The sequence below is a fragment of the Melanaphis sacchari genome, unplaced genomic scaffold, assembly GCF_002803265.2.
Source record: "Melanaphis sacchari strain LSU unplaced genomic scaffold, SCAv2.0 Contig49_pilon_pilon, whole genome shotgun sequence".
NCBI classification, from domain to species: domain Eukaryota; kingdom Metazoa; phylum Arthropoda; class Insecta; order Hemiptera; family Aphididae; genus Melanaphis; species Melanaphis sacchari.
The window spans coordinates 911,466-925,770 of NW_020271334.1; the positions used below are offsets into that span (position 1 = coordinate 911,466).

General features: G+C 22.5%; 1 protein-coding gene across 2 annotated transcripts; it reads left to right on the forward strand.

The window, feature by feature from the left end:
• The first annotated feature begins 3,011 nt into the window (after window positions 1–3,011).
• LOC112598639 (neural/ectodermal development factor IMP-L2) lies at window positions 3,012–14,305 on the forward strand. 2 transcript variants are annotated; one of them, XM_025345161.1, is made up of 7 exons: window positions 3,012–3,079; window positions 11,464–11,591; window positions 12,690–12,720; window positions 12,836–13,008; window positions 13,121–13,295; window positions 13,555–13,736; window positions 13,807–14,305. In XM_025345161.1, the coding sequence occupies exons 2-7, from the start codon at window positions 11,496–11,498 to the stop codon at window positions 13,939–13,941; spliced, it is 792 nt and encodes a 263-aa protein (XP_025200946.1). In that variant the 5' UTR covers window positions 3,012–3,079; window positions 11,464–11,495; the 3' UTR covers window positions 13,942–14,305. The 2 variants fall into 2 exon arrangements, with proteins under 2 accessions (XP_025200946.1, XP_025200947.1); XM_025345162.1 differs by lacking the exon at window positions 3,012–3,079 and having other exon boundaries at window positions 11,166–11,591; window positions 12,839–13,008.

The following is a 14,305-nucleotide window of genomic DNA, read 5'->3' on the forward strand; positions in this document are numbered from 1 at the left end:
TCAATGGATGCACATTACATGTACATGTACATAATGTATAAATTGGTAATATAAATAATAAATATGTTTCTATTTTTTATTTATATTATGTATTTAAAAATATTATTAGTTTCTTTTCGTGTCAACCTTGTGCATCAAAGGTCCATGAAGTATTATTTTTAAGTACTCTATAGTCTGTACTAAACTAATTAAAAGGCCTTAAAAAACTTATAAAAAATAATCTATTCATAAAATAATAATTAAAATTAAAATACACTTTTATTTTGTTATTTATAAAAAATAGTAGATAGGTATATGTAGAAGAATCCTATGTATTCAATTTACAAAAGTATGATAAAATAAAATAATAAAATATATTATATTTCTCTTATATTCTTTGTATTAGATTTTCTTATTTTAATTTATTTTAATTATTGGCTATTTTTTCGATAAGTTTTTACCATATCTATTAGATATTGACATTATTAGTTTTATGCAATCTTATAAAAGATACTTTATGAAAGTATTCAAGTTCAGGTATTTATTTTGAAAAATATTTAAAGTATGTATATTTTGAATACTTGATAAAAAAAATATTCAAATACTCTCAATAGTTTTATATAATAATATATATTTCATCTTAGAAATTAGCCGAACAGAATTTTTTTAGCATTTTCATGTTAGTGGAATTTAAAATAGAAAATATATAAACTGTAAAGAAAACATTTTTGAAAACTAGTTATTTATTATAAACAGTTAAAGACTTTGATAAAGTGTTTAAAATACCTTGTCCGAGTACTTTATTTAAATGTATTTGAATAATTTTATTTAAGTACTTTAAAAAACTAGGTTTAAGTAACATTAGTATAACATTGACCGAAGTAAAAATTGTAATACTTGTTTGTAAATGGTTTGTTCTGATGGAAACAGTTATAGCAGAAACTTATACAATAAATAAATTTAATCGGTATAAATATACACATTTCAGTTTTGATTACAAATTTATTAGCGTAAATTAATAATTAATGATCACAATATTATATTTTATTATTTTAGCACAGTTTACAATAATCACTTAAACATTAGTACTCATATTTAATATATGGCCAAATAGTAAATGGGAACACAACCACAAAATATAGTAGTTACTGATGATGTATTTTGCCCCCCCCCCCCCTATACGGACATGACTAAATTTTTTGGTCTGACACTTTTCCAGGTATTATTTAAATGAAATATAAATTTGTTTACAAAATCATTTAATTTTAAATAAGAAATTAACCCAATATTATTAACGATTAAGTATAAACTTAGATCATTATGTTATTATTATTTTTTTGGATTTAAGTTGTAATAAATAAATAGGTAATAGATTTACTTTTTATTTGTTTATAATATAACACTTTTTAAAATAATTAATCTTGAAAATATATTTTAGTTAAAATAATAATTAAAACCTTAGATATAAAACATACCTTTACGGCTTTAAAATTTAATTTCATTGTTCGATTAAATATATGATTATATTTTTAAAATAAATACTAGGTATTTGTCTTTGGACAACTTCACTTCTCGTGTTATTCATGTAAAACAAAAAATTTGACAATAAATTTGCTTATTATACACTATGTATAGTGTGTATGTACATATACAGTAGAGTCCCGCTAATCCGGACATCCGGATAATCCGGACCATGTATGTTTCGTATTTAGTACTCATGTATAATATATATATATTCGGGAATACCCATAATTAAGATATTATCGTTTCGATTATATATTGTGATTTGTGATATTTTTTGCTAATATTCAGGAATACCCATAATAAAGGTATGTATTATCGTTTCGATTAGGTACATATGTATTGTGATATTATTTCGTTTAGTGGTGATTGTGTACCAGTGTAAACCGTTGCGTTTATTTTTTCCTCTGCTTATTATAAAAACAACATAAAATGACAGCTTAGGTAACAGACGCACATTAAGAAAACCAAACAACGAAGCTTTAGACGAGGCTTTGTACATTTGGTTTATTAATGAGTAAGTTAAAAAAAAACGTCATTTCGTTTAATCCGGATTTTCGATAATCCGGAGAGAGTCCGGTCCCATCTAGTCCGGATTAACGGGACTCTACTGTATTAGTATGTGTACCTAGTATTAGCTAGTAATAACAGTAATAATATATATGACTAGATTTCATTAATTCAATAAGGTACCTTAAAAAAAATAACCTATATATTATTAAACTACAAGTTACAGCCCTTTTTAATATATTTTAATATTATAGTATTAATTAATTTAATAATAATTCTATTTCATATTATTTTAAATTTATATTAAATACTTACGTGATGTATTGAAGAGGTTTTATTGGTACAACTATTGTCTATTGTCTATTACGATTATTAATTTCAAGTATTTATCAACATACTTACGCGAATGTGATTATTTTAATTTTGATACATGACGAGAACCAGGTCAGAGATTTTGCAAGAACAATTAAAGTAGTATTTCATTGAGTACTAGTAATGTAATAATTGTAAAATGAAATAAACGTAACAATCATACATAAATAATTTGAATAAAAATATAAAGGTAGGTAGTGTTTGAATATAACCATTTAAAGATAAAAAAACAATTAGTAATAAGTAATAATTAATCCATAAATTAAATATATATCACATATCCATCACTAAATTTTATACAGAAATTTATCTGGACAGATAAATTATAACTTATTAATTGTTTTCTATCTTCAATTGATCAAATATTGATTGTTATTAAATAATAAAATTCTCAAATACATTAATGGAACAAGTATAGGGTATTTATTATGTACCACCCGTGAAGTATATAATAGCTAATAATGTTGATTTAATATCCTATTAAGGGTCGACGGGGGTTATTATCAGTTTACTAATTGAAATATATACACTAAGATAATTAATATTGAATTTGTGTTTCCTGATCCGACGCTTGCGTCACGTAACAGCTGCGACTATCGTTTATAAAGCCTAGAGGGACCAATAGTCAGATCATTACGACTTGTTGCATCAAATCCAGTACACGGCGCACCGACTTTCGTAAAGACTGCGCGACTACGTGAGTACTAACATGTACGTTATTTTAAGAGAAACATTGATAGCTTAAATCGAGTTTTAGTTTTAATTTTAATTACTATGTATACGCGTTCTCTGTTCGTATTTTAACTTTTCTTGATTACTACTAAAAATAATAAGAGTTTAACTAATAAGCACATAAATTAGTTATAAAAATTATTTTATTTTGTTTATTATTATTTAATATATTTTATAGTATCTTCTATAATCTATATTATCGTAAATTTTAAAATAATTTATTACATTTGTTTTCTTAAATTTAAAGATAAACTGTGACATTTTTTTAATGTTTGTACATAGTTGGGTAATTTATATGATTTTGTTTTTATTCTTAATTTTAATTATTTATAAGTTAAAAGTCTTGAAGTATAAATTAAATATATATTTTTTGTAAATAAATTATACAGTCTTAAAATACTGAATTTAATATTTAAATTTTATTCTATGATAAAAAAGCAAGAAACATATGTAGTTTGGAATCACAATACTAAATAAAAAAAAAAAAAAACATTACATTTTATTCAATACAATTGTTTATTTTATTTCTATTCTGTTTCAAACAGTCACTTTAATATAGTTTTTATTTTTACTGCAACGATTTTATATTAATTGCAACTTAATCTTGTTATTAATTTAAATTATTACTAATTTGTGACGTTATATGTTAATAATGTTATACGACTATAAGAGTAGAGTACTATTACCACTATTTTCAAAAATTAAGTTAAAAATTAATTTTATTTACCTCCCAAAGATAAATATGTTTTACTAACATAATAAATTGATAAAATTATCAGTTATTTCTACATAATAAAGATTGATGATTGTAATTTATGATAAAAATAATATTTGTACTTTCTATTTTATTTTAATACATCTTATATGATAAATAATTATCGATAACCATGAATATACTTTATATAAAAATATTATAATTAAATTTTTTTTTTTTTAAATAGTTTATTTTAGACATATCAAAATATTTTAAATAGGTGCATTTTATATGATCAAAAAACTATAAATAATAAGAGTTTTTATTAGTTATATATGTCTTGATAAAATCAAGTTTTGGATTCATTAATGCTATATATTGTAGTTATCAGTATTTTTCAAAACTACTTAAATTATTAATAAAATTGTAAAATTATATTTTTCATATCACAAAATGTATGGTGTTATATATATTATTTTAAATAATATGATTTACGGTTTTAAATATTATCCAAATATAATATAATACTTAAATAAAAACTGTACTTTCAATAATTACGTATTTAGTTAGATAATTATTATTTAGCCAGATTTTTCTATAAAATTAATCAATACGTTTTTACAAAGTAATCTATATTATATTCAATTATTTTTATTCTTTAATATATTCTAATAATTTTTAAATTTTAAGATAAAGTATTTAATTTTAAAAGTTTAATAAAATATTAAATATGACATCATGTTTTACAATGGTGATATTTTACTTATATATATTGTATTCTATAATTATCTTACAAATTACGCATTTATAGTTTTAATTATTTAGATACATAATATCAATATTATTAGTTTCTTTATAAATTATAAATTATTTTAGTAGTATACCTATTCATAATATGTATGATATTAAGAAAATGTATTAAAGTTATTAGAGAGATTTCATTCCCAATTTTTAATCGTTAAAAATTATAAATTATAGTGTCCACATTTCTGACTGGCGGAACGAAAATAGTACACGGAGATTTCTATTTAGGTATGTCTATGCAAATATATATTATTAAACTACCAACTTGCCAACTAAAATTGATAGAGAGGGTATCAGCTATATAGTATAGCTACATTCTCTAAATATCGTCCCTCTAGTCTCTTTGTGTGTAAGATTTTACTATATAACTTAATTGTTCAAATCGACAATATTACAGGATTACATTCCAAAGATGTAAAACAGTATTAACAGAGTTGAATACTTTGTTTCTATTTCGAATATAAATTTAACTATATAAATGTTGGTTAGGATTAATTAAGAACATATATACATTCATCATCAGTAATTGTTTAATTCTGATATTATTAAAGCGATCGTGATTTCAATACATACCGACAATAAGATTCTTTGTTATCTATCATTTTATCTATGCAACGGTCATCCATAGCTTAAGGTTACCTACTTAAAGTTATAATAATTAACTTGTGTGTTCCTTTCTTTTCACGTGAATATCTTATGTTTATAACAAATAGAATAATATTAGCCATTTTATACAATCAAAAATAAATAAAGATAACTATTTAATGATTACATGTATTTTTTTCTGTAGAAGAATTAATGATATATGTATAGGGTTTTAATTTGAACGTAAATATTAAAATATCAAGACATTTACTTGAAAAACTATTTACATACACTGTCAATTTGTTAAAATATTTTAAATATCAAAAGTGATATCAGTTTGCATTTATTTTTGTAATTTTAATTGTTTTATTTGAAGAGAAATTGTTTAAAAAACACTCATTGTTGTAATCCTTCTTTCATCGGAGTTAATCTAAAATACCTAAAATGTATACTACCTATAATATAAAACTAAATTTTAATTAAATATGTAGACCACAGTTATAATGTGCTATAGGCTATAGCCTGTAATAATTTCAACGAATTAAAATATATGTATAAATAATATCGCTTATATTAGAATAAGATAATAATATTCATGAATGAGTAATACGTAATAGGTATACTGATAGATGGCAAAGGTCTTCTATTAACAGTTGTCAGTTAGGTTTTGCGATGTTGTAAAAGCTATCAGCACTCGATATTACAGTATAATGTATTAATATGAGATCTATAGATTTATATGATGTCATAGTTTTTTTCCGAACCATAATAATTAGGATCACTAAACTCTAAAAATATGTGATAACTAATGGAAATAGGAAAATTAAATATTCATTGTATTCGTTTTTGTATAAATAATATATATTTTATCTTATAAATAGATATTAATATCAATTACCCGTGTAAAATAATTTTAGGTTGAATGTTTTATAAAGATTTATAAATTAAATATGTGCGCACTTTACTATTATCATTGTTATTGAGTGTAATTATTTTTACTTTAATCTTTAAATTTAACTGGTTGATCATAAAATAATATATAAGATAATAAAATTACTTAAAGTCGTATTACAAAATGCCGATTATTATTTTATGGCGTAGGGCATTAAGGTAAAAATCAAATATTTGTATTTGTTCATTATGTAATAGTATCTAATACAGACTCTATACATAAAAAAAAAAAATTATACATATATATATCGATTCTCTCTTGTTTTTACTTTAGATATGTTTGTCTTAGTTAAATAACCAACCTATATAATTAAATCATTACACTTTTATATATATATATATATTTTATTAAGTACCTAAAAAAAGACAATCTACAATCTATACAACAATATGCACATTAATTAGATGAGATAAAAGAATATAAAAAGAAAAATAACAATGAATATTTTGATTTTGTGGAATTACCTAGTGGTAACACCCAGAACACTTTTATATACATTTTAAAACTGTAAATTCAATATAAAATATATTGAAAATATTTACTCTGAATTCATCTGTTTCCAGTACTGCAGTCTGGAGTAAATTTTATATTATGTTTACCTAGTACACTAGCGTATATATTTTTTATTTAATGTTCAGTTTTATAAATTCTTAAAATTTTAACAGTGGTCACGACTGTTCAATATTTAGAACTTTGATTCGTTTAATTTTTAAAAATTTTAATTTGTAATCATTGAAAATCGATTCTAGATACTAAGCATGAAAATACATATCTAAAACCTTATTTGTGTAAGTCTTAAAATTCATGTTGGGTTGTATATATTATACTATAATAGGAAAAAATATAGGGATAAGAATGTTTGTGTTACATTCTCCGAGACAGTTTTTAATAATTTTATATTGTCCCTTGTACCTATAATATTATAAAATAAAGATATTTTTATTTTACAATTTAAAGAAGTAGATAATAAATCATGCATAATAACACATAATATATATATATACATAAATTTGGATGTATGCCAAAGTCGTACTTTTAAAATTACGATTTACAGTCTTACAAAATTAAATTAATTAAAATACTGTTATACGAGTTAAATATAATCAAAATGTATAATTACTTCCTGTCCATATCATGGTGCCACGATTGTATCACGTTAATTGCCATATTTCAGATAAAATACATTAATAAATTAATCAGGCCACTTTTAATAGTATTACTGTTGCACGTGAAATATTATCGATATAAGTGTTTAATAACTAATACTATATAATATTACGGCAATCAATTAATTTACAACTCAATGTAATAAGTTGATGGTTGATACTGTTGATAGTATATTATTTATTTCAATGGTTTATTATAGATTAAATTTAATATTTATAGTAAAATCTTTATAGTGGATTCTGAATGTTTGTACATTATATACCTATCTATGTGTATTAAATATGAAAGACTTTTTATAAATATATATAATCTTTATGAGTTAAGTTATTATTTATTTATTAAATAGGTTCTTATAATTTATTAGTTTAATATTTACATATAACGTTTGATAATAATAAAAATTTATGACAAATAAATAGTGTTAAAAGAATAAAAAATAATAATTAAATATATAGTTTTTTTTTGTAGGCATATAAATATATACTTTTTATAGTATAAAAAAATGCTTAGAAAGAATTTCTTGAATAAATTTAAACCTAACCGTTACTTTTGATGGATGAATAGTAAAAGATTCCTATTAATTTTCAAAAGTTGGGAAAGAGGGAATTTTGACGTAAACACCCAGTTTTTATAAAATCAAATTTGTTTTTTGTTGTAATTCAAAAATAAATAATAATGCAAAGAATTTGTCATTTTTATTAAATATTTATACAAGCATGTCTAGATATGATTTAATTTTCAAAGTATTTTGGATATTTTTTGCTATTTAAGAAAATGTTTAATTTTTAATTGTTAGATTAATTTTAAGCTATTTATAAAATTAATCTATTCGTACTTTCCGACAGTACGTCAGTATTCATTTATAGGTTAAAATATTAATAATATCATTTAATATACTTTGTGATTCGTTTTTCTAAAAAAATACTTCAACTTATCGTATTACTAATGAAAAATAAATTACCAATTGCAATATAATAATGTACAATAAAATATTTTTAGAACTATAGGCTGATATATCGTCTTCGCTCAGTACCATTTTTAATCATATATAAAATGATTAATTATTGAATTTGCACATTCATTATAAAATCTTAATCAGTATAGTCATAATCAGAATGTTTAGAAACATCCGGTATTGATATAAATTATACAGAAAAGCAACTTCTCCGATTTTTTTTTTTTCATTGTATTAAAATTAATTCGTACACCTTTTAAATGTATTATTATTGTTATATGCGTTTTAAAAAATACGAAAAATATACCTAATGTACTCACAATAATAAAATTGTATTAAAATTGTTTACTCTAATTTCATTAAACACAAAATATTATCTGATGTGATAATTGTTTAGCAAATTTCAAATATTTAATCAACTATATCTGGTTGCATACAAATTACGTCCCTGATATAAAAATTGCGATTTGTGAAATACTATTTGTGTCCCGGGTATTCTATACTACTATACTAATTGCGTCCCGATAATATTTAAAAATTACTAGGTTCAATTACACAAACAATAAATAGCTGTGAAGTTTTCCATTTAAAATTTAACGGTATGTTTTATTCTGTTCATTCAAATATCAACAATTTTATTGGTATACTTAAAAACGTACAAAAATATACTTGCATAAAAATTCGCAATAGTAGTCTAATAAAGAAAATAAGACGTTAAATATTATGTTAAAAACAATAATTGTTAAGAAAAGAAATGATTAAATACGATGTGAACGAAATAACACGTTTTGTTCGTTTTAATTTTGTCCAAACTGTATCGCTCAAATTTTTTTCCGAGCCATAAATAATATTATAATAACATAGGTACATATAACTTGCAAATTATAGCTTATATTTTTACTATTTTTTTTTTTTATTCTTTTATTTTTATATTTAACGACGAAAACAATATTTTTGATGTACATAGTTACGAAATGATAAAAAAACAATATTTTTAACTTATCTTAAGCATATAATATTTATTTAATGTTGTTATTGAGTCTTAAGTCTGTATTAAATGGGAAAGAAAATAATGTATTTAAATCGGATGCAATTAGTGTAGTTATTTAATATTATCGGGACACAATTCGTATGAAAAAGGGATCTTGTGATACAATTTGTTTGCACTTCTATATCTATTCAGAAAAAGTTATATCCTGCGCCACTCAGCATAATTTTTAATCGTAAACAATATGATTTATCATTTAATTCAAATTTAGCACATTCATTACAGATTTCTAATCAGTGTTCAAGTACACCTAACATTATATAAGAGAACGATTTCTTCGATTATTTCATTGTATTATAATTTATTTATATACTTATTTAATATATTTTAAAAGTAAACACGAAAAATATAATGTAGGTACTTAAATAATAAAATTGTGTTAATATTTTTTTAATCTAATTTCATTAAACATAAAATATTATCTGATGTGATAATTTTTAGCAAACTTTAAATATTTAATCAACTATATATACTAAAAAAAATACATATTATACATATATATTTTAAATAATGCCCATTCTGTGATAACTTTTTATTATGTTTATATTAGAATTATTTGTTTAATTTTTAATATTATGTTATAATTTATGATAGTAAAGAGACTAAACATGTAATAGTGTATGATAAGAAGTAAGTACATATTATTGTATAAAATAGTCATTACTATTTAATATTCATGTACTTAGATAAGACTGAGGTCTGGTTGTTTGTGAGTAGAAAAGCTTAAAAATTTAATACAAGGTTCTTCATAGTTTTTTACTGGAATTCAAATAATAACTTTAGCGTTAGGCTACACACATTTTTTTATTAATAATAGAAATTGAAATATTGACGATGTTCTATATAAATACACATAGAATAACGTTTACTCATAAAAAATGTTTTTATACATTATATTTTTTTTTAGATTATCATTTTCAAAATATTTAGAATGATTTTAGCTATTTCTTAAATGATCTAATATTATTAGTTCTTTTTTTATAAATGTTGATAAACATATATTATGGTCGAAAAAAATATTTTAAAATATAAAATAGAATTACTTATAAATTAAACTTAAATTAATTCGAAAAAAATTTGAAAATTTACACAGGTAACATTTTTTTTTTACAAATTTTGATAAACTACAACAAAAACACAAAAATTTACGTATTATAAATTTAGAATTAAAGAATAAAAGATTTACAGTTTTTATATGTAGGGCTTGAATATTTAATACAAAATTCCTCATAAGTTTTTCTTACAAAAACCTAAAAATGTCAAAAATACACACTCATGATTTTTTTTATACACTAGTTAAAATTTTGAAGAAATTTGATATTTAATCGAAAAAAAAGGTTATTTTGACATAATTTAAGTAATATTCATAGGGACTTGAATCTAACAGACTGGTTAAATGTTTATATTGTTTTTGCTTTATTTTTTTTATTTCATATAACTATTGTTATTATTATTTATATTTTCAAACGACTATGATTCGAAAATTAATTAAATAGTGCCTTCCTCATAATATAATGGAAATCTTAGCAAAATTTTAGGTCAAAATATTGATACCATAATAATTATTATTTACTGTTATAAAGCGTATTTTAAATAAATATTTAAATAATTTTACAATAATTATACTACAAACACTATATGTATTAGGTAAATCAAGTCAAATCAAACATTACTTTTTTTTTCATTTCGATAAACGTACACTAAAATTTTCATTTATCTAAATTGGATTTAAGAAACTTGACCTTTGTTATAAATAAAAATTCAATCTATAGTTGCATTAGCTGATGCAATATTTCAGAATTCTTAGATAATATTCAGAGTATATAAAGCACGACTGGACGCCACAGTATTCATTCCTTTCTAAGACACCATACTAAATATACACATAACGATTTCTGCTTAACCAGCACAATCCAAATTCTTAAAACATGACGTCTTCAACTACATCGCATATCCAATTCTCAAAACCATCCCATTACAAAGAATCCAAATCAAGGATCTATTCTTTTGTCCTTCTAATAACTTAAAAAATTAACTTTTTTATAGTAATTTCATTAGTGTTCAATTTTTCTTAAAAAACATTTTAATAGTTATATGTTGTAATTATTTCATTTTACACTTCAATATTAAATTATAACTTACAGTTAATTTCAAAAGTACACAAACAGACACCAATATGGGATACTCAGCATTACTACTAGGATTTTCCTGGTTAGTTATGATCAACAGTATTGGATTCGCTGCGGTCTTACCGATGAACCACATTATAGAGGTAATTAATTCATTTTTGTTTTATAAAAAATTCATACTCGTATACATTATGCAATATAAATATATAGTAATAGTATTATATATATCCGAATTACACATGTATATAGTAAGAATATTGTTATTTGAAAACGACTATGAATCATAATTATTATTAATCAAAATTATATACATGAGCTACGTTTTTTTTTTTTTTACTAAACAAATATTTATGTTTTATGTACCTAAGATTATTTTGAAGAGGTGTTAATATATTATATACTTTTAAATAATTTCTCTGTATTTATATTTATACTAATAGGTAAGTAATCTTATTAAAGGAATGCGTATTCAATTAGTTCATTGATAAATTTATCAATGTATTGGTATGTGAACTATAAAAACCAATTCAATAATCCACCTGAATGATAAACTAATACTAATTTTTTTTTTTACTTGAGAATATAATACGTCTGATTTTCTTTTACAATTTTTGTAGTAAGAATTTATATAGGTACAATTTTTTTACGCATATAGAAGTTATAATTTATTATAATAATATGTGGTAGTACTAATTTGTATTTAACAATTAAAATTGTTTACGATTAATGTTTGAATCGATATTTATAAATATTTAAATTCTAAATTTATTACAACACATTAAATTGTCATTGCACGTATACTTTATACTACTTCCTACTTTATTAAATATTTCTAATTTATTCAATATTTATTTAATGTAGATTAATATATGGTATACATAATATATAATATATTTATCTGGAATAAACTTTTTAGTTTTTGATTGTCTGCATCATTCATAAATAGTTTAAAAGTATACAGAATGTAGTATGTGCTATAAATATATAACGTTCTCTATGTTTATTAATAAGCCTTTTCTTGTTCTGTACACAAATACGCAATAGATCTTAATGGAAAAAAATAAATTAAATTTTATAAAATAAAAAACTTTTTTGCTGTATAATTAATATTAATCATATCATTAATTAGAAAAAATTGAACTATAACTTATTTGAATTTTTTATTTTTTTATTTAACATAAAATTAAGCTATATAAATAAAATATTTATTAAATTAATTATTTGAAATTTTGTTTTTGCAGAATTCACTTACTGATGATTCAACATTCAGGGGTTAGTTGATTCATTTTCTTGATATATTTTAATATTTTAATTTTAATGTCATTTTAAATATTAAGTAATGGAATTATTTCGATTTTATATTTATTAATATTATTTATTTAACCAGCAGGCAGTGAAAAAAATACAGCAAAATATGAACTTAAAGATTGGGTAATGGTAAAAGCAACGCCTTCAGACCCTATTCGAGTTCCTCCTGGTGGTAGAGTTGAACTCGAATGTACGGTTTTCGGTAGCCCTGTGCCTCAAGCACAATGGAACCGTGGAATACAACTCAATCAAGTAAATTGATTGTTCAAAATTTATTTATTTCCTGAGATTATATATTATAAATATTTATTAAATATCATTGTTATTAATAATATAATGTATATTATATTATCCATTTGTATAGATTACATTAGGTCCAAACGAATTTGAAGATTCTGGAGATTTTCAAAGTGTTGGCAAAGTGACAGTTAGGCATGTAATTGACTGTATTCAACCACATCACCAAGGTGTTTATACATGTAGTGGTCAAGCAAGAGGACAAACGATGGCCAGTGACCCAGTTGCAATTTCAGTTGAAGGTATATTATATTATTGTATACTATATTTTTATTTTATTTATAAAACAAATTAAGGTTGTATCGAATTATTTTTTCAATTCAGTTATTAGACTTATTCTATTTTCTACATTTATATCTATCTAAAAATTAGAAAAAAACAGTTTATTCAAAATAATTAGATTATTTAGTTCAAATATTCCATCTTTATTAAATGACCGAATTCGCCAGTTATTTACTCCAATATTGCTTTTGTTAGTAATTATCTATTAATATTATACAGGCCGTCCAGTTCAGTGTTCAAGTGGTAAAACTAGAATAGTTAAGTGGAGTCCGATCATTACACAGATGATAGGCTCAACCGTAGTGATACCTTGCGTAGTAGCAGATAGTGCACCGTACAGACAATATTGGAAGGATAATTTTGGTAACATAATAGATACTGACATCGATTCAAGACGCAAAGTAAATAATTCCCTTAAATTGTTTTTTAGCACATTAGACTAATTACGATGTTGTTATATTTATTTTACAGCTGGGTCCTGAAGGAGAGCTAGTTTTGAACAATTTAAGCTGGTCAGACATGGGTGAATATACTTGCATTGTGGAAAATTCTATAAGCCGAGATAACACATCTACGTTCCTGTATCCAATGCTACCTAATGTTTAGAATATTTACATGTAGATAAAAAGCATAGAAAATGATCTATAATCTCTAAACTCAATTTGTTCTTAATGTTCAAATATTATAGTATTATAATCTAAAATGATTTATTCAATTATATAACATGAAATAGACGCTTATTATAGGAACATTGATAGCTAGCTAATAGTAAAATGACATTAAGTTACGTCGATTAGTCGAAACGTATAGCTTTAATAGTCGAATGCTTACACTATGTATCGTAAACCATTGAGTATTTATCGTTTATTTTGTTATTTTTAAGTACATTGCTTGCCCCTGCTATGAGTCTCGTATTGTTTTATGGTTTGTGCAATAAATTTAGAGAGAGTGTTAGAAAACTCAAATTTAA

Excerpts from the sequence above, each read along its gene's own strand:
- LOC112598639 (XM_025345161.1), top strand. The coding sequence starts at position 11,496 with ATGGGATACTCAGCATTACTACTAGGATTTTCCTGGTTAGTTATGATC. Across the intron at positions 12,721-12,835 it reads TGATGATTCAACATTCAGGG|CAGGCAGTGAAAAAAATACA; the intron begins GTTAGTTGATTC and ends TTATTTAACCAG. Across the intron at positions 13,296-13,554 it reads AGTTGCAATTTCAGTTGAAG|GCCGTCCAGTTCAGTGTTCA; the intron begins GTATATTATATT and ends AATATTATACAG.